General features: G+C 36.0%; 1 protein-coding gene and 1 pseudogene across 1 annotated transcript in view; one reads left to right on the plus strand and one right to left on the minus strand.

Moving 5' to 3' along the window:
• Nucleotides 1-14,031, plus strand: part of HSD17B4 (hydroxysteroid 17-beta dehydrogenase 4) — an 89,009-nt gene extending 74,978 nt beyond the window's left edge. Inside the window, exons 21-24 of the mRNA XM_015140631.3 lie at nt 1,688-1,774; nt 3,040-3,178; nt 8,133-8,260; nt 13,603-14,031. Of these exons, the coding sequence (XP_014996117.3) occupies nt 1,688-1,774; nt 3,040-3,178; nt 8,133-8,260; nt 13,603-13,692 (444 nt within the window). The 3' untranslated portion in view covers nt 13,693-14,031. The remainder of the gene's footprint in view (nt 1-1,687; nt 1,775-3,039; nt 3,179-8,132; nt 8,261-13,602) is intronic.
• Nucleotides 14,032-18,783: 4,752 nt separating this feature from the next.
• LOC106998911 (large ribosomal subunit protein eL21 pseudogene) lies at nt 18,784-19,264 on the minus strand (annotated as a pseudogene).
• Nucleotides 19,265-21,016: the final 1,752 nt, after the last annotated feature.

Below are 21,016 nucleotides of genomic sequence, written 5' to 3' on the forward strand. Positions count from 1 at the left end.
AGTGTTCTCTGTAAGCCTTTGCAGCTAATATCTGTGCCACATATTTTGGAGCCCTCACATTTTCTAATTTGTTTTGTATGAGTAAGTTTTGCTTTTTGATTGAGATTATGAACTCTAAAAGTGTTAAGGACCATGCCTATATAACAGATTTTATTTTCCTGCAATTCTGGTGATGAATAGTATGTAAATAATTTTATGGATACAAACTTGAAGGGCTGAGAAATTATTAAATGTCTAAATATAAAGTATTCTTGCCATTTTGTTAAATCCTAAGCATGCTGTTTTATCTTTTCAGCATATTTGCTATATTTTTCTTCAGTGATTATAGATATTCTTTTTCTATTAGTTTTAGGACTCCTTCTCTCCCTTCCTCCTTTTCTCACTTTCTCCCTCCCTTCTTCCATTCCTCCTTTCCTTTCTATTCTTAAGATATAAGAAACATTTTAAACCAGTGTTTTAAAATGATTTGTTTGACTTGTTAACAATAAAGTAATTTACTAAAGTGCATTTTGTGAATTAATTATCTCTTTCCATGCTTTTCAATGTATGTAATTTGAAGTAAAGAGAACAAATTACTTGAAAGATCTTTTTTCCTCCAAAATATGATGAGATGTAGTCAAGAGAATGATCTACTTGATTGTTAAAAATCAAAGTTTTAGGCCGGGCGCGGTGGCTCAAGCCTGTAATCCCAGCACTTTGGGAGGCCGAGACGGGCGGATCACGAGGTCAGGAGATCGAGACCATCCTGGCTAACACGGTGAAACCCCGTCTCTACTAAAAAATACAAAAAAAACTAGCCGGGCGAGGTGGCGGGCGCCTGTAGTCCCAGCTACTCGGGAGGCTGAGGCAGGAGAATGGCGTGAACCCGGGAGGCGGAGCTTGCAGTGAGCTGAGATCCGGCCACTGCACTCCAGCCTGGGTGACAGAGCGAGACTCCGTCTCAAAAAAAAAAAAAAAAAATCAAAGTTTTAATAAATGCTACCTTAAACTTTAGAAACTTATCCTATACATTTGTAGCAATACCACAATTTTTATGAAAGAATAGCCATTGGAATAATTTGAAATGAGGGACTAGGAATCAGAATTTGAATTCCTTTAATGACCATTTTGATAAAAGCCTATTTAGGCATTTAACTTATGCTGTGTACACTTCCTCTTGAAATAAGACCTGGAATTACTACTTAAAAAACACTATTATGGTTTATTCCTAGCCAATTTTATTCTATATTAGCAGAACAAATGTACTCTGAGTACCATTGCCTCATGTGACTATTGTGCTATGCCTTTTACTATTTATAAGGATTCAGCATGGACTGAATTCTATTTATAAGAGTTCATCCCCTGATCCCCACTTCCCCCTAAAAAAATGCCCGAAATACCAAGGCCCAGTCTCTGTCAGTGTATTTACATTGGAATTTTGGGGGATGGGACCTCACAAGGTTTTTTTTTTTTTCTAAGGGCTCCAGTTGATTGTAAAGCCAGGGTTAGTAACAGTTGTATGAAATCAGAAAGCCTTTGTGTTTATTCATCTTGACATTTACTTTATCAGCCTTTTATTTTATCTGGATTATTATATTCTTTTTCATATGAGGAAAAAATATAAATTTTAGAATTTGTACTGTTTCACAGTGAAATTACACTTCCATTGTAATCAGAATAAATCTTTTTTTTTTCTTCTCCTCCTGAGGTCCAAGAAACTGGAGACATTGTCATTTCAAATGCATATGTGGACCTTGCACCAACATCTGATACTTCAGCTAAGACACCCTCTGAGGTAGGTTATAAAGATTAGTATCCAAGCCACTTCCTCATTTAGGAATTTCAGTTAAGGTGACTTTAAGAATGGTTAGGCTACTTTAGAAAATTAACAACCATGAAACTATTCTTAATTCTTGAAGTGAAAGACATTAATTTCAAAACCACTTGGAATAGAAGGAATACTCTGGCAATTTATAAACTTTAAAAAACTTGTTTTGCAGAATACTGGGATATCTTTCAAGAGAATGTAATTTTCTAGTTTTAGAGTAAATAAATCAGTTGTTTAATCAGAATCTTAAGCAAACAGCATTTTGGAGAAAAATAGATTAAAAAGTTGAATATCCTGTACCTTTTTCTTGATTTAAAGATTTATATAAAGCTTTGTATGCAAATATATAAACCAGTAGTGTGTGTAATTTATTAAAACATTGTATTCTTTATTAGCATGCTGAGACTTTTGATAAAAATGCTTATTTCTGAAATATTAGCTTCGTAATGTTGAGGTTTTGATCCCCATGATCTTTAATTGTCTGTTATAAACCACATAACTGACTGAAAATTAAAATTCCTTAAGAATAGGCTAAGAAAAACAAAAAAAATTTAGACCGGGCTCAGTGCCTCATGTCTGTAATCCCAGCCCTTTGGGAGGCTGAAGTGGTTAGATCACCTGCGGTCAGGAGTTAAAGACCAGCCTGGCCAACATGGTGAAACTCTGTCTCTAGTGAAAATACAAAAATTAGCCAGGCGCGGTGGCTGGCTCCTGTAATTCCAGTTACTCAAGAAGCTGAGGCAGGAGAATCACTTGAACTTTGGAGGTAGAGGTTGCAGTGAGCTGAGATTACGCTACTGCACTCTAGCCTGGGCAATGAGTCTGTCCCAAAAAAAAAAAAAAAAGAAAAGAAAAAAGAAAACAAACCAAAAAACCCCCCAAAACTTAAGAAGTTTAGAGCCGTAAAGAAATTCAGACTTCATGTAATTTAGTCCCATTTTATAAATAAAAAAATGAGACCACAGAAGTTGATTAATTTGATCAGGATCTTTCTGAAGTTAGCTAAACATAGGTTGTCCAGTTCCTATTTTTCTTTTAAAATATTATTTCTGAATTCTAATGAAAGTAAAATCCAATATAAAGAAAGTATGAAAGACATTGTATGAAGAAAACTGACTTATGTACAGAGTTTTAAAAAGTCATTTTTTTTGCACATATATTTTATAATCACTTTTCTCCTTGAGTTATTTTTACAGAACTTTTAAAGTTAATTTTTTTGTTGTTGTTGTTAGGGTGGGAAGCTTCAGAGTACGCTCGTATTTGAGGAAATAGGACGCCGCCTAAAGGATGTTGGGCCTGAGGTGGTGAAGAAAGTAAATGCTGTATTTGAGTGGCATATAACCAAAGGCGGAAATATTGGGGCTAAGTGGAGTAAGTTATAGCCCTGATTTTATAATATTCTTAATTCTTAGTAAATAAAAAGTATCTTTTTAACAAAGACCTTTGAAGGTAGATAAATCTTACCTTTTTAGGTAGGTTTTTTTTCTTTTCCCGTGGGAATGAATAGGTTTGGGAATGTCCAAAGGGGTGTGTGTGTGTGTGTGTGTGTGAGAGATGTAGAGAATCAATTGAAATGAAAATATCTCTTTTAAGATTTCATTATAACCCTTGAAAGTAGTTTAAACAGTCATCTTGGCTATATGCATCTTTATCAAATTCATCAAGTCAAAATGAAGTATTTTTAAGTCATGATGTTTGACAGTTATAAAGTTATTTTCTTCATACCAAAACAATAATTTGGATTATCTTAATTATCAATATAAAATCGCTATTTTCTAGATATATACAGATTGTAGTCAAAGGTGTTTGTTTATCTAGTCTAGGGAAATTATCTATTAGAGTGCCATGCACCCAATATAAAACATCTTGCTGCAGAGAGAAAGCAATCATATTTCTTTTCACTGTTGTGGAGGTCCAAGGGGACCCTGGTACCATTTTGTGAAGAAAGAGAAATTAGAGTATAAAAAGAATAAAGAAAAAATATTCTATCAGATCTTTTGCATCTGCCGTGTAACTTACATCCTTAATCATGGCACAAACTTTTATTTATAGAATATTCTGACCTCACCTTTATTTTTCTAGAGATTCTTCAGTTAGGTTGAAAAGATGAAAAAGGATAGGAGGTAGAAGACTAAGTTCCTAAATTCCCTTTCAACAGAGTCTGTTGCTTGTCACAGTTATCTTACTGTATTATGGTCATTTATAATTGTATGTTTTCTCTCATTTGACTTTGGACTTAACCCTGAGAAATGGCTGCAGTTTGTTTATGTCTAGCTTCTAGTATGGTCAATAACACATAATAACTAGCCTGACTCTGTATTTGTTGAATGAGTGTTAAAAGCCATGTAGAAAGCATAGTTTTAGAAAATAGTATGGCTGCCTTTTAAAAAAAAGGTTCTGAAACTGATGCTTTACCTTTTATTAAAATAATGCATTTATTGTATGGATAGTGATGTTTATTTTTTATATAGTATGAGTGAAATATGTAAGTATAATATGATTCCAGTGAGATATTTCATAAGTAACTAACGTATTTTATAGTATTTATTGCTATTAATTTCTAAACCCAGCCAGGAGTTGTTGTAGTAAACCCTTTGAATCCTATTTTATTGTTCTAAGCAAGAGTAAAAATTCAGAGAAAATGAAAGATGACATAAAGGCATAAGGAAGATAAAGAATCAGAGGATTTATGTGGCCTACAGAATAGTCTGCTCCTGAAAATTAAAACATAGGTACTCTTATCTGAAACTCCAGAAACCAGAAAGCTCTAAAAATGAACAATTTTTTTCTCATGATTCACTGGTGGTGAAGCCTGACTTGAACTTACATGATGCTATTGATTGTCTTTAACTCACCTAGTGTGAGTTAGACATGTATAGAAGTAATATACTTGTTTATAGATTGTTGCACTGTTGGGGGCCATTTGTAATATGGAATACATGTTTTATGTATTATATTTCCTTCCTAAAATCTGATTCCAAATTCCAAAACACATCAGCCTGAAGCAGTTCGTTCAGATAAGGAATTGTGGACCTGTACATGTGTATAAATAATTCTTGTAGAACACAAGTGTTAGGAGACATGGAAAAGGGTGGTCTCTGCTTTCAGAGAATGGGAGGATTGGTTCATTCAACGAACATTTGAGTATTTATATGCCAAGTTCTCTGCTAGGTGGAGACCACAAATATGAATAGACAGGATGCCTTTTGTTTTTTTTAAATCCATAGGAATAATTATTTAGAGGCAGTGTGTCAGGAAAGCTGAAATACTGGAGTTGAGGAAACAAAGGTTGTTGCACTGCAGAGTGAAAGGAAGGAAGACCTCAATTAAGGAAATGGTAATAATGAAGAGGAGAGGGCCTATATAGAACTATTGCTAAGATTGAATTGGCTAACTTAGCTACTGATTATGTCTGAAAAACAAGAGGAATGAGAAAGAGTCAAAACTAATGCTGTGGTTTTGAGCCTGTGTGCTTGAGGATATTGGCTGCATTACTAGAAGTATGAAACAGGTAGAGGAGGAAGGTTTGGGAGAGAAGAAGATAAATTGTGGTACCCACACTGTACCTGGACTAGATTGTACAGACTGTGGGTCTGGAATTTAGGAGTAACTTCATAGCTGGAGGCAGAGAGTTGGAAAGCATATTTGAGGAATTAGTAGTTGGAACGAAGAATGTTAACTTCATGCACCACCTTGCTTCATGACGTGGGAAGAAAATGGAAGGAAAATGTTTGTTGGTCCTGCTGTTCCTGTTCATTTTATGGAATAATGGTTCTAAAATCTCCATTTGTCTGTAAACAAAATGAATGTCCTAGAATTTGGCCCACAGGTTTTAAATATGCAATTTATTGGTATTCTAGGCACAGACAATCCTATACTTTCAAATAGAAATCTATTGTTTGAATGTATCCAATACCTGTAAAATAATATTACTGAAACTTTTTACAAAGATTTATTTCCATGTGCTGAATACAATGTTGCTGAGCAAAATCTGTTTTGTTTTCTTTAGGATGATACATTTAAGCTGGTTGGCTTTGAGCAGTTTGGTGGTTTTCCTCCTGAATTTAAATTTGGTTTCCTTTCACATGTTTGTAATCATTTCCATTATAGGAACATAAGAGGAATTTACATTTAGATAGCAAGATGGTACAAATACTATGGATTTTTGTTTGAATATTATTTGTTAAATAATAAAATGAGCCGAGTTTTAAAAGATATGTACTATAATTAATTGTGTAAAGTCTGCATATCTAGACAAAATCCAAGCCTCCATTATGTACTGTATGTGTACTGTATGACGATGTGACTGGATGAGGATGTTCTTTGACTCTTAGAGGTTATCTATTTTGAATCTTAGACATTTGCCACGATATGTAAGAATTTACAGAGGTTTGGGAATGGGCATTCTTTTGATACGAGAATAATTAATTCTTGAGGATACCATGTGATCATTAAAACCTCTGAGCTCCTAGGTTGGTGCTCATCTTCTAGCAGTCAAACCAGATTGCCGCTTAGGATTCTCAACTTGGATATGAAATAAATCTCAAGGGTGTTGGTTCCAAACATTGGATTTGGATTGAAATGAATGTCTCATGCATTTATAGAAAAGTCTTGAAAGATTTTCATTGAAAAGAAATATGCTTTCCAGTTAGGAATGGGGGCCTGTTGGAGGCGTATCTGCCTCAGGGGTCACTATTCCCAAAGCAACAGTGGCTGCTGCTTCTCTTACCAACAGCAGCTCCTGACTGCATGCTCATGTACATTTATCTTCAAAAGTACACACAAATGCAAAAAATCATTTAAAACAATTTTGACTTTCCATCTTCTATGTGTTAGTCTTCTTAATAACATCATTTTGTAATTTTTTTGTTTGAAACAATTTCAGAATTATAGAAAAGTTGCAAAAATAGTAGAGAACTTTTGTCTTTCATCCAGTTTCCTCAAATTGTTAAAATTTGTATCCCATCTTCTTTACTATTTTATTCTGTCATATGTGTTTTTTTCTTCTGAAGCATTTAAGAGTAACTTGCAGACATGATGTCCTTTTATGCCTAAGAGACTATTCTTCTGGCATTTTTTAAGAACAAAGACATTCTCTCATCTATTCACACAACAAAGATCAATATCAGGAGATTAACATTGATGCAGTATATTAGCTAATCTACAGATCTGGTTAATATTTCAACAGTTGTCCCAATAATGTCCTTTATTGCAAAACAATAATAATTATTATTCATTATTAAAATGAAGAAAGAAAAAGAATTGATCAGGGTCGAATCTGAGATTATACATTACATTTGGTTCTTAGGTCTCTAGCCTGCTTTAATCTGGATGAGTTCCTCAGTCTTTGCTTTTCCTGATTTTGAGATATTTGAAGACTGGAGACCAATTACTTTATAGCATGCTTCTTGGTTTGTTTTTAGTTGATGCTTTTTTCATGATTAGTTTTAGTTTATGAACTTTTGGCAGAAATAACACAAAACTAGTATGCTCTTGGTGTGATTTTTAAAAAATCTTAATTTTTAACCTGAGTTTTTTTTCTTTGTGTTTGTTACTATTAATATATATTATATATATATATATTTTTTTTTGGGGGGGTTACACATCCTTCTTTCATGTGCTTTTCCATTTAACAAATAACTCCTAAGTATTTTCTCTTCAAGGAAGTATAGGGGATACAAAGACAACACAATGTTTATGCCAGCAAAGACCTTCTAATATTAAGGGAAGGTGGCATAAACAAAAACACTTCCTTCTTTCTCTTGTAGTAGCCCTTTGTGATTTGTAAAGTATACATCCTAACTGGATCCTCAGGGGTCTCCGAGTTTTCAGATGCCATATTCTCATCTGTTACCTCACCCCTCCCTCCCTGAATGCTGTAAAGTGTGACTGAAATTGTTATGGACGCTTTCAGAAGCTTAGTTATTATATAAATACAGAGCTAAAAAATCAACAATAAGTTGCCTATAATGAATTCTGCCACTAAGAGAAAATGAATACAGTCTATTTCTTCACTTCTGCAATAAGTTTAGCTGTGATCTTATAAGTGTCTATAAACCCAAGGTGATGGTGGTGGTTGCAGACCATGACTTGAGCCACTACAGAACTGGAAGTTCCACTTCTTTACCTCGAATTTCTGTATTCTTGTATTTCTATATTTTGCTTTTTTCTAAATGACAGATAATGTATAATCAAGAGAATAAGTGTAGAATAAGTGCCACATTAATGTGGAAACTACAGAAATGTCTGCATTTTACTTGGTTTATTTTACCCTCATTTTGTGGAGAGAAAAAGATACACATTGGTTTCTTCCTATTTTCCCCAGCTATTGACCTGAAGAGTGGTTCTGGAAAAGTGTACCAAGGCCCTGCAAAAGGTGCTGCTGATACAACAATCATACTTTCAGATGAAGATTTCATGGAGGTGGTCCTAGGCAAGCTTGACCCTCAGAAGGTAATGTTCTCAAATGTTCAATTATTCATTGTTTTATTGTTTCCTCTTTGACAATTGCAGTTTTTAAGCTGACTCCCAAATTCTGATTAATAAGCCAGGTTTCTTACAACTCTGAAGATGACATAGTTGCTACTGATATTCTGGTTGACAGGTCATATATTTCTTTTTTAATGGAATTTCAGCTGACACTTTTTAAGACTGAATCCACGTCTATATTTTTTAATATGTTCTGTTATGTGTTCAAAGGTGAAAAACCATATATTAGTAGATATTACATAAAATTATACATTCCCAATATATAAGATTAAGAAATCATTGAATATTGGAACTAGAATGGTATTTTAACATAATAGCCAATGTCTTACTTAGGGTGAATCTTACAGGCATTTCAGTGGAAAATCATGATTAAATCAAGAGTGCCTTCTGTGACCATTATTTAGTTAATATTATTCTGAAACTTTTGGCCAATCCACAAATATACAAAATTAAAGTAATTGATGTGGCAATTAGAATGGAGGAGAAAAATTTGTTATTTTTCATTTGTGATTATGTAGCTAGAAATCCCAAGGGAACTAACTTATTGATTATTAGAATGAAGCAGTTCAAACAAATGGCTGAGTACAGTTATTTAAGAATAGCTTTCACATAGGAGTAATTGGAATAAATGAGGAAAAATACGACTTTCCTGTATAGAAAGACTAAAAGGAATTATAAAGTAGTATAGTAGGTAAAAAGTAGTCTTTGGCATCAGATAAAATCTAAATTTAAATCTTGGTTCTGACATCCAGAGCCTTAATTTTCTTATTTGTAAAATGAGTTTAATAATTACAATGTTTACAAAGGCTTGTTATAAGAACTAAACCCAATAATATGTATGAAGAGCTTAGTATAGTGCTTTGCAATGCAGTGAACCCTCTGTTAATTTCTTTCCAGGAATTTGTTTAGTACCTACTCTGATTCAGGTTCTAGGTATCGGCTGAATTAAGACAAAACCCTACTGTATGGAGCTTCCTTTTAGTGTACTAATGCAAAAGAAAGAAAATTTCAAGTTAGGGAAAAATAAGGCTGAGTACAGTGTTAAAGCAATGACTGGCAAACTTTTTCTATAAAGGGTTACGTAGTAAATATTTCAGGCTTTGTGGGCAAGATGGTCTCTGTTGCAGCTCTTCAGCTTTGCCATTGTAGCCTTCAAGTAGCCATGCAGAATATGTAAACAATGGAGTGTGACTGTGTTACAATAAAACTTTACAGAAACACACAGCCGACTAGATCTGGTTCTCCAGCTGTTGTTTGCCAACCCTTGAGTTGGACTGTGACAGGACAGGGGAACTATTTTAAATTGGATTGTTTAAAATACCTTCTGGGAGTTTTCTAAGGTACCTGAAATGCCTGATAGAGACTTGAACAGAGTATCAGAATGAGTCATCAGGCTAAGGAAACAACTAGTACAAAGGCCTGCAGGCGAGGAACTTGGCTCCACTTGGTCTTCTCTGAGCTCCGTAGTGATAGAACCACCCCTCTACTTGACCACTCAGATGGGAAACTTACTGGCATGTCAAACTTTCCGTGACCAAAATAGAACTTGTGATTTATTTTTCTCCCCCAGTCTCTTCCTTCTTCATCAGTGGCACCATCATCTATTTACCCAAATTAATAAGCCAGAAATGTAAAAATTATCTTAGATTCCTTCTGCCCTTCTGTATCCTTTTCATACTTAGTTCTGTCTGATCTTTCTCGAAAATGTATCTTGAATTCATCTTTTCCTCTCTAGAGATATCACCGTGATACCAGCCTCTGTCATCTCTCACCTGTCTTACTTCCTCCAGTCTTGTCTCTCTCATTCAGTCTGTTGTTCTCCACCCAGGAGCCAGAGTAATCCTTTAAAAATGTAAATCAGATTAGATTATTTATGTTAGTCATTTCTACTACTTTCATTAATTACTGGTTCATATTTATCATCCCACTTGATAAAAATCTCCAAGATTCCCTTTTGCATGTGTATAAAATCCAAACTAGCTGTTACCGTGTCGTATATGATGTTTCTTTCCCTTGCTCCTTTTTCCGGCTTCATCCCTTGCCACTTGCCTCGTCACCTATAATGCTAATTCTAGTTATTTTGTTGTTACTTTGTCCTTCCTCAGTTCCTTCCCATCAGCTTTTACTCCTTCAATGTCTATGCATTTGCCTTTCTGGAATTTCTCCCCCTAGCTGTTTGCATGGCTGGCTTCATTTCATCCAAAGTAGTTTCTTCCTGTTACATTCTGATAACAACCTGTTTTCTCCTTCACTGCATTTATAATAGGCTTTAATTATTTGTTTACATTTTACTTTTTGACTCCCCTAGTTTAATGTTAGCTCTGTGAGAACAGGGACAGATATTCAGCCTAGCCTAGAATATTGCCTAGTATACTGTAGACATTCAGTTAATACTCAGGTAGATTAAAGAAAATATAGAAGTAAGGAATGAAAGCTCAATATCAGTAGTTTAGGCTATATAGAAATTAGAAACTTCTGCATGTCAAACTCTATAGTATATTTCCATAAATCGAGGGAAAAAAATAAAATGATGATACATAGTATAATTCCAAAAATTCCGGAAAGCACTACAATCTCAATAGAAAAAGTGGACAAAAGTCCCTCAATGATAGACTGGATTAAGAAAATGTGGCACATATACACCACGGAATACTATGCAGCCATAAAAAGGATGAGTTTATGTCCTTTGTAGGGACATGGATGCAGCTAGAAACCATCATTCTGAGCAAACTATTCAAGGACAGAAAACCAAACACTGCATGTTCTCATTCATAGGTGGGAATTGAACAATGAGAACACTTGGACACAGGAAAGGGAACATCACACACCAGGGCCTGTCTTGGGGTATAGGGAGGGGGGAGGGACAGCATTAGGAGATATACCTAATGTAAATGATGAGTTAATGGGTGCAGCACACCAACATGGCACATGTATACATATGTAACAAACCTGCATATTGTGCACACATACCATAGAACTTAAAGTATAATAATAATAAAAAGAAAAAGTGGACAAAAGGTATGGAACAGTAATTAATGAAATAAATAGAAATGATTTACAAAAGAAAAAAAATTTTTGCCAGTATCCAAAAATACAAATTAAAGCCTGTTATTTTTGCCTCATGTTTTCAAAGTGTAAGAAAATAGTATTTTTAAGGTTAGGATAAGATAATTTACATGCAGGTGGAAGGAATATAAAATTGGTATAGTCCAGGCACAATGTCTGGTGTCTGTAGTTCCAGCACTTTGGGAGGCCAAGGCAGGAGGATTGCTTGAGTCCAGGAGTTTGAGCCTGGGCAACACAGTGAGATCTTGTCTCTACCAAAAAAAAAAAAAAATTAGCCTGGTGTGGTGGCACACACCTGTGGTCCCAGCTACTTGAGAGTCTGAGGTGGAAGGATCACTTGAGCCCAGGAGGTTTAGGCTGCAGTGAGCATGATCATTCAGCTGTAGCCTGGGTGACAGAGCAAGACCCTGTCTAAATCAATTAATCAATAGTTGGTATAGCCTTTCTGGAAAGCACAGTGCTTCCAGACCTTCTTCCTTGATGGCAGTTTATAGTCTACTACTTTTTGCATTGCACTCCTAGGCCAAACCATATACCTGACAGTTTCATTTATGAAGTAGTTCAAAACAATTAGTTTTTTGTGTTCAACCAGTATGACTGTATTTTCCTTCCAAATTAACAGTATTCCAAAGTGCCCCTGAGAGAGTTTGCTGTGATGTCCGGTGCATGGCAGTGCAGAGTTTGGAAACTGGCAATATGGACGTATCATTAAGAGCTTTAAGAAATAAGAAAATAGATAGGAGGAAAGATTTATGTACAAAATTCTTCTGCTCAAAAATGTTCAAAATTGATATTTTTACTTCAAGTAATTAGGTATTCTTGTTTTAGGTTGTAAATCTCTTTCAGAGTTTAGTACGTAGCAGGCAGGCCTAAGTACTGACTCCTTCCCTGCACGAGTTGCAGACCATGGTTTTGTTTGTTTGTTTTTTGTAACTGCATAGTGAAAGAAATCGTAGTTTTGAAATTCTGGTCTCCTGTTTGAATGCATTTCATTTTGACTGAATGAGCTCTCTCTCACTATTTCTGGAATAAAAAGTTGTTGCCTTTTCTCCAGTTCACGAGGGTTTGCCTCTGAGACTGAGTGGTGCTAGTTAACAAATGTTGTTAACAAGCATTGTTGAGCAAAGAACACCTGAGTTTAAGCCCTGGCTCTACTTCTTGCTGGCTCTGTAGACTTGAGCAGGTTATTTAATAAGCTCTCTGAAATTCAGTTTCTCATCTGTCAACCAGGGTAAGAACTGCTGATGTGCCCACTTCAAGTTGACAGCTGTGATTCTTAAGTGAGATTATATTTGTGGAGTTGCTTTGTAATGCTAAGTGTGTATAGGTATCACTCTATTTTTTCCATTTAGCTGGAAATCTAGAGGCTTTTTCACTTCATATTTTATGTAAGCTATAAAAACTATGATTGATTATTTTTATTTTACTGAGAGGGAATTTGCACTGAAGGAGAACTTAAGGAACTTGCACCAGTTTCTCTATCAGTTTAGATACAGAACTGCTACAGGAACCCTTCGTTTTTTAACACACAAGCTTTTGCTTGGTAATAATCATGAATTAATACTCTCTTATTACATCAAACTAAACTACGCACTGTACACATTATTTTATTTAACGCACACAATAGAGTTGTGTTATTTACGTACTGTTGTTATGCGTTTTATGGATGAGGAGATTTATGCTCAGAGAGGCCACATATCTAAGCATTTTCTCAAGTTCACCTTGCTATTAAGGGGCAGAGCCTGGAATTTAACTCAGGCATTCTGATGCTACAGCTGTGATCTGTTACCATTGTGTTATATTCTCTAATTTGTCATTTCGTGGCTTTCTAGTTCATGAAACTGTAGTAAATATTTTAAATCTCCTTTTAAAAGTTCTGAATTGAATATTTTTATTAGAAATACAGTGTAGCCTTTTATTAATATGGTCTCAAATTCACATGTAAGAACCTAAAGTAAAGCCAGAAACGTAGGTTGAAACAGAACTCCCAGATCCGTGAGTTCACATAAATTATTGTATAGTTTTCTAAAATACACAGGAGTCATTTTTTCTTTTTTAGATATCTAAAGAGTATGTGCTATCTATAGTTACTAAATTGTCATTGCTAAATAAAAGTTGCCTTTGTTGTCCAGAATTATTAACTCAATTGTATTTGGCCTGAATAATGATCTTAAAAAAAAAAAAGAAATAAACTATAACATGGTAACAGTTGGCACTCTTTTTCCCTCCTCTCCTTGCAGGCATTCTTTAGTGGCAGACTGAAGGCCAGAGGGAACATCATGCTGAGCCAGAAACTTCAGATGATTCTTAAAGACTATGCCAAGCTCTGAAGGGCACACTACACTATTAATAAAAATGGGATAATTAAATACTGTCTTCACGCAAATATGCTTGATTGTTCTGCAAAAGTGATTAGAGCTAAGATGCAGGGGAAATTGCTTAACATTTTCAGATATCAGATAACTGCAGGTTTTCATTTTCTACTAATTTTTCATGTATCATTATTTTTACAAGGAACTATATATAAGCTAGCACATAATTATCCTCCTGTTCTTAGATCTGTATCTTCACAATAAAAAAATTTCACCTAAGTCCAATTTCCTTAGAATTTGCGATAGCATTGATAAGTTGAAAGGAAAATTAAATCAATAAAAGCCTTTGATACCTTTGTTTTTTTGTGATTTTCTATTTTTTTATTTATTGATACCCCAGTTTTTATGTGAATTTCCATATATGCACTCATTTTTCACACTTTGTTCTGATAGTATTCTGTTTTAAAGCAAGAGAAAAGTCTTTGTGCTCCCAAATAGTTTTCTTTCTTCTCCCCTCCCCTTTGCTGGAAATTCTTTACTACATATAATGTTTATAAATCTACGAAGTACAGCTTTCTTGAATAATCAGCAGTCTCAAATCAAAAAGATGGTCACTAGCAAGTACTGCCACGTCACTGTTTTCCTCAGCATTTAGCTCTGATGAAGTGTGCCGGGAGATGCTCTTTGGATAAGTTGGCTGCAGAGGTGACCAGCAGCAAGTGGGATGCTAAGGTCAGGGATGGAATAAATTTCAATCATGTAACACAGCTGAGGAGAATATGTGTGGGTGGCTAGTACGGGCTGAGTTTCCCAGGAAGCTGACTTTGAGATGGAGATTCATGTGCAGGAAGTTGATTTGGGAGATGCTTTTAGGAGCCGTACCTGCCAGGAGAAGCAAAGGAAGCAGAGCTGGGCGGACGGAGACATTAGGCTGTGGTTACAGTTACCATAAGGCCTGGACTGATCTTTTGGGTAGCTCTGAAGCTGGGATGGCCATTCAGAATTGTCCTGAGGCAGCTAGTCATTGCTTATGACCTGCCCTGCAGTGGGGCCATGACCTTGATCAAAGTGGCAGAGCAACTCCTGGAGATGGCTTGCCCAGCAGTTGGGGGAATATGTCTTTTTTTTGTTGTTTTTTTCCTTAAAACTTTTAAGTTCAGGGGTACATGTGCAGGATGTGCTGGTTTGTTACACAGGTAAACATGTGACATGGTGGTTTGCTGCACAGCTCATACCATCACCTACATATTAAGCCCAGCATCCATTAGCTGTTCTTCCTGATGTGCTCCCTCCTTCCACCTTCACCCCCACAACAGGCCCCAGTGTGAGTTGTTCCCCACCATGTGTCCATGTGTTCTCATCATTCAGCTCCCTCTTATAAGTGAAAACATGCAGTGTTTGGTTTTCTGTTCCTGCATTAGTTTGCTAAGGATGATGACCTCCAGCTCCATCCATGTCCCTGCAAAGGATATGATCTCATTCTTTTTTAAGGCTGCAAAGTATTCCATTGTATATAGCTACCACGTTTTCTTTATCCAGTCTATCATTGACGGGCATTTGGGTTGATTCCATGTCTTTGTTATTGTGAATAGTGCTGCAGTGAACATTTGTGTGCATGGACCTTCATAATAGAATGATTTATGTTCCTTTGGGTAAATACCCAGTAATGGGATTGCTGAGTCAAATGGTATTTCTGCCTCTAAGTCTTTAAGGAATTGGCACACTGTCTTCCACTATGGTTGAATTAATTTACAGTCCCCCCAACGGTGTAAAAGTGTTCTTATTTATTCACAGCCTTGCCAGCATCTATTGTTTCTTGACTTTTTAGTAATTGCTATTCTGACTGGCATGAGATGGTATCTCATTGTGGTTTTGATTTGCATTTCTCTAATGATCAGTGATGAACTTTTTTTCATGTTTCTTGGCCACATGTATGTCTTCTTTTGAGAAGTGTCTGTTCATGCCCTTTGCCCACTTTTTAATGCATTGTTTTTTTCCTGTACATTTGTTTAGGTTCCTTGTAGACTCTGGATATTAGACCTTTGTCAGATGGATAGATTGCAAAAATTTTCTCCCATTCTGTAGGTTGTCTGTTCACTCTGATGATTCTTTTGCTGTGCAGATGCTCTTTAGTTTAATTAGATCCCATTTGCCAATTTTTGCTTTTGTTGCAATTGCTTTTGGCGTTTTTGTCAAGAAATCTTTGCCCATGCCTATGCCCTGAATGGTATTGCCTAGATTTTCTTCTAGGGTTTATAGTTTCGGGTTTTTACATTTAAGTCTTCAATCCATCTTGAGTTAGTTTTTGTGTAAGTTGTAAGAAAGGGGTCCAGTTTCAGTTTTCTGCATGTGGCTAACCAGCACTTGCAGCATCATTTATTAAGCCTATTAGAGAATCTTTTTTCCATTGCTTGTTTCTGTCAAGTTTGATAAAGATCAGATGGTTGTAGGTGTGCAGTCTTATTTCTGAGTTCTGTATTTAGTTACATTGCTCGGTATGTCTATTTTGTACCAGCATCATGCTGAGGAATATATCTTTCAATCCTGAACGGGGCTTTGTAGAACTCAGCACACTTTATTTGAGGAAACAAGAATGTAAATTCAGGGATCGGGGAGGTTTCAGAAATATCGAATTGCGATACTTAGAACAGTGATGGAACAGTAGAAGACTGTTGCTGATTTTAATGAGTGAACAGGATAAGTAGAAGGCATAGAAAGAAATTATATTTTTCGCACTTACGCCTTTGTCTCATGAACTGTATAGTATTTTTAAATTTAATTCAGAGTGATCTGTTGTTATGCCAATTGAATTAAAAAGAACAATGGCAGTATTTTTAATGTTGGTCTATCATACTAAATAGTTGTTTCTGTTGAGCTTGGGAAAGCTTTAGTGTCCAATAGAAACAACATATTAAAATTAATGCCACTGTATATTAATGAAAGTGTTGATTATATACCCTAGATACCTAAAACTTAAGGAAGTTATGTTTTAATTTTCTTACAGATCTCTGTCAATATTAATGGTCAGAGAACTACTCATATCCAGATTTGGCAACTTATTAGTCATGCTCTTTAACCCTTCTGTAATACTTAATATTGTCAAATGCCCCATCCTCCTTAATTCTTCTTACCTTTCAGTGAGAAATATATTAACTTCTTAATGAACCTGCTAATCTGACTTCTACTTGTCTCTTTTGTGATTTCCTTTGACTACCAGTGAAGTTCATTTTGAGAGGCAGTTCCCCAGGTTTTTACTGGGATCTTATTCACATGGGCTCCCCTCCCTGAGTACATCCCCAAATTCCAGACTCAGGAGGAAAGCAGGTGTTTAGCATAAACCACATTGTTTGTACAAACATGGCACAGAGAGCCACTCAGTGACGGAATGGTGGGAAGCTTCCCAAAATTTAAGTTCCCAGATACCAGCCAGGGGTCAACCTCAGAAGCATATCTTTCTAAGGGCAGCAGGCTCAAGGTCTGCTTTGTTAGCTCTTTTTCTACACTGATAGGATCAGCCCCAACCAAGCCACATGGCCTAAGAGCAAATCGGGTGTGATAGCAGGAAACTTGGAGGTCTGGAAAGCCAAATCCCAAATATCCACCCCACAGGTTCTTTAGCTCTCTTAATTTGCTTCTTTACCTTAACATCAGGTAAACTATATATCCCTAAGCCTTCCAAGTGTCACCTGTGTGAGACTGAGCTCAGTCGATCCTAGTAGAATAATCTCTGACTTCTAACAGAACTTTGCATATATTTTAAAGCAAACAATAAGAAAGTTGATTTTTTTTTTTTCCATTGGGAATAAATAGATTTGAATAGTATTACCCTAGCATTTTAACTTTGCCTGATAGGCCAACAAATAAAGCAGAAAAACTATGATAATCCAGTTCCACTGAGAAATTCTGAAGTTCAGAAACTTCAAAAGCTGACAGTTATGGAAAGTGATTTTCTGAAGAGAAGAACATTTTAGGTCAATGTGGACTAAGCTATTTTTATGAGGGGAGAGGAGAGAAAATAACCTATTTTTACAATGCATAAATAGGCAAAATACAGAAATTGCAAGCCTTAGCTAAAAATGAGTCTAGATTTATATTACATGTATACATAGTATATTAGCTGAAGTTGCCCAATTAAGTGATTTCTAGACATCAGGGTTAACATAGCTTAAAAAAAAAAAAAGATACCTGAGATTGCCGAGTATTGAGGCACTAAAATTCAAAATTTAACCATATAAGATGTGTTTGTAGCTTCATTCAAATCCATCTTTTAAGAAGCTTGGTTATATAACTTTTAAGCCCACAGCTCACAAGAATGGAAAAATAGTCAAGTAGAAAGAACCATGTGTTGTTGCAGGGAGCACTGGCTGGGGGGAGTTTTTGTAGGAAGCATGGAAGAAGTCATAAAATTAACCCAGAAACCAGACTAAGAAGTATCATTTGAAGTGAGGTTGAACAGCTCTATACACCTTAATCTCTTGAAGTTATAGGAGTGCCAGTAAAGAACAATGATGGGTTAAATCAGGGGTCAGCATATATTTTCTGTAAAGGGCCACACAGTAAAGATTTTAGGCTTTATGGGCCACATTTGGTCTCTAGCATAGTTCTTAAAAAAAAAAAAACCTAAAATTGAAAAAGTCATTTTTCAGTTTTTTTTTTTTGTACCGTTTGCTAGCTGGACAAAAAACAGGCTAGAAACTGGATTTGTTCTGCAGGGTGGGACCTGGATATGGGTGCTGAGAGCCACTGGCTTAGAAAACAAAATTTTCAGCTGTCATCTTGATTTTTAAAAAAAAATTATTAGTTTTTTAATTTTTGTAAATTATTTTATTCCATGATGATTTAGAGGGACTATCTTCAAACCAGTACAAATATTTCATAAATAATATCTGGCCATTTTCTCACCAGTTGAGTAATTTGTTCCACAATAAGCCACCTCACATCTTTCAGCAAGAAATACATTAAATTTAAATAGTAAAGACATTACATAATGGATAAGGACACAATTAAAATTTTCTTTAAATATTTCTTTTGGGGAGAAGACACCACACTTCTACTCAATGAATAGAAACATTTTTACAGTCCAGAGGTCTTTTATTTTTTTAACACCTACTATGCCATGAATTCATAGGGAATAGGTTCCAGCAACTCAGGCTCCTTCCCATCGGTTCTCACACAGTGTGCTTCGCTGATTGGAGCAGACTGGCGCTTCAGTTGAACCCAGGTACCTTTCTCTTTGGCTTCTTTCTTTTTCTGATTATTTTCTTTCATGCGTTTCAGGAAGCTATCTTGGCTCTTAGAGTGCTTAATGTGTTCAATACGCATATTAATTCTCTTGGCAAGAATCTTGCCCTTAAGTTGATTGTTTACAATAAGGCCAACAGCAGGCCAGGTAATACTGTAGACTCTTCCAGTTTTGCCATGATAACACTTGTGGGGCATTCCGTTTTGAACAGTACCCATTCCCTTGATGTCTACAATGTCACCTTTCTTACCGATTTGCATATACGTGGCCAAAGGAAAAACTCTGTTTTCTAAAAGGCCTAGAGAACATATATCGGGTGCCTCTCCTCTTTGCCTTTGTGTCCATCATTTTGGTGAATTACTGGAAGATGGTGGTTCCGGCTGAAAGAACTGTCAGGAAAAAGATATATAAATAGACACGTACTAAAATCAGAGTCAGGGACTGTACTGAGTGATACAAGCATGCTGGAAAGCCTGAGTCAGGGATGGTGTTCAGGGACCCTAGCATACTGACACATGAGGTTGTGTTCTAACTCATGTATTTATTAATATTCTAACACTCTATTACATGATTTCCCTTTTCTGATCTTTCTTGTGAGGTTTTTGCCATCAAAAAAGATAATACAATCTTTTTTGGCCATAGGACTTTTTTCACAGAGGGCTAGTCCCACTCCTAGTTCCTTCATGTATTTATTATTCATCAAAACCTTTGCTGTCCATCAGGTGCCATCTTTCTTCCAGCTGCTGAACAGTGTCCATGGTGGGTGTTGGAAGGTGTGTGGAGTGAGCAGAGCAGGGTCCAGCATGGGAAACATGCTGTGCCCTCTTACATGATGTTATAAGGAAAGAATAAAAGGGCAAAGGCATGACAAGAATGTGGCTGTGTTCTCAGATGCTTCAGGATCTTTCCTGTGTGGACTCTGTCCCTGGATATGGTGCCTACCTTAGGGAGCTAGAGGCTGGGAAGAGGTCCAGCAGTCACCTGCATCTGCTGCTGTTCTGTGTGGACACTCTGATCCTGATAGTTATTATATAGTTATTTCTTGTTTAATTAGGAGGCAAATATTTCAGTTTCTTAGTAGACATGTTTGTGATCCCAAATATATAACCAACTAAAACACAGTTGTTGGCCAAAATTTAAAAAAAATCACTCCAGAAATGTGTAGCATGATGCAATTCATGTAGAATTTTAAAAACATTATACTTTCTATAGCTATATTTACCTGCAGTAAAGGGATAAAGCATGGACTGGAGAGGATCCACACCTGCTTCATGAGAGTAGTTGCTTCTGGTGAATGAGCTTGTAGAAGTTATCAAAGATGATTTCAGTGTATCTGTAAGGTTTCATTTTCTTCATCTAAACCATATTCGTTAATTGTTCTTTGCTTTGATTTTATTTCTTACATTTCCTTTATTCCTGTTTCATTTGGAATCTTTGTTCCTCTGTATCATATAGACAGAAACCCTCTGTATCATAATAATTTGATTATTTTTACTTCATTATCTATCACTTTAATAATGGTCAACAGGGGCCTGGCAGGGGAGCTGAGGTAACTCCCACCCTTCACCCTGATAAAACCTCAGCACATCTAACTGAGAGCTCCCCCAGCCACTTTCATCAAGCCTGGGACCTTTGCCAACCATTGGGTATTACATCTACACACCTGCCTTAGTTATTACTACCAGTGCCTACCCAAGGACACCTCCCCTAATTGGCCTAAAGCCTGAATCATCAATTCCGAAAATAAAATACTGGGGAAAAAGTAAATAAATAAATAAACTGTATACTTTGAGATAATGAGATAAGCTTCAAGAGATCTCTGCCATTCCAACCCTATAGGAGACAGTGAACTTGCCCATGCACTAAGTATATAACTGCTACAACTAGTGTCTGGGAAAGCCAGTGCACAAGACTCTCTGTAACTAAGGAATTCATACAGAGTGTTCACTCTTAAAAGCACAAAGAATCAAATTAGGCTAAAATAAACTATAAGCATTAAAGTCATATGCTTAAAAAAACACAGTCCAGTCAAAAATAAATTCAAGAACAATTTGAAGAAATAGTCTACCCAAATGAGAAGGAACCAGAAAAGTAAATCTG

The sequence above is a fragment of the Macaca mulatta genome, chromosome 6 (genome assembly GCF_049350105.2).
Source record: "Macaca mulatta isolate MMU2019108-1 chromosome 6, T2T-MMU8v2.0, whole genome shotgun sequence".
NCBI classification, from domain to species: domain Eukaryota; kingdom Metazoa; phylum Chordata; class Mammalia; order Primates; family Cercopithecidae; genus Macaca; species Macaca mulatta.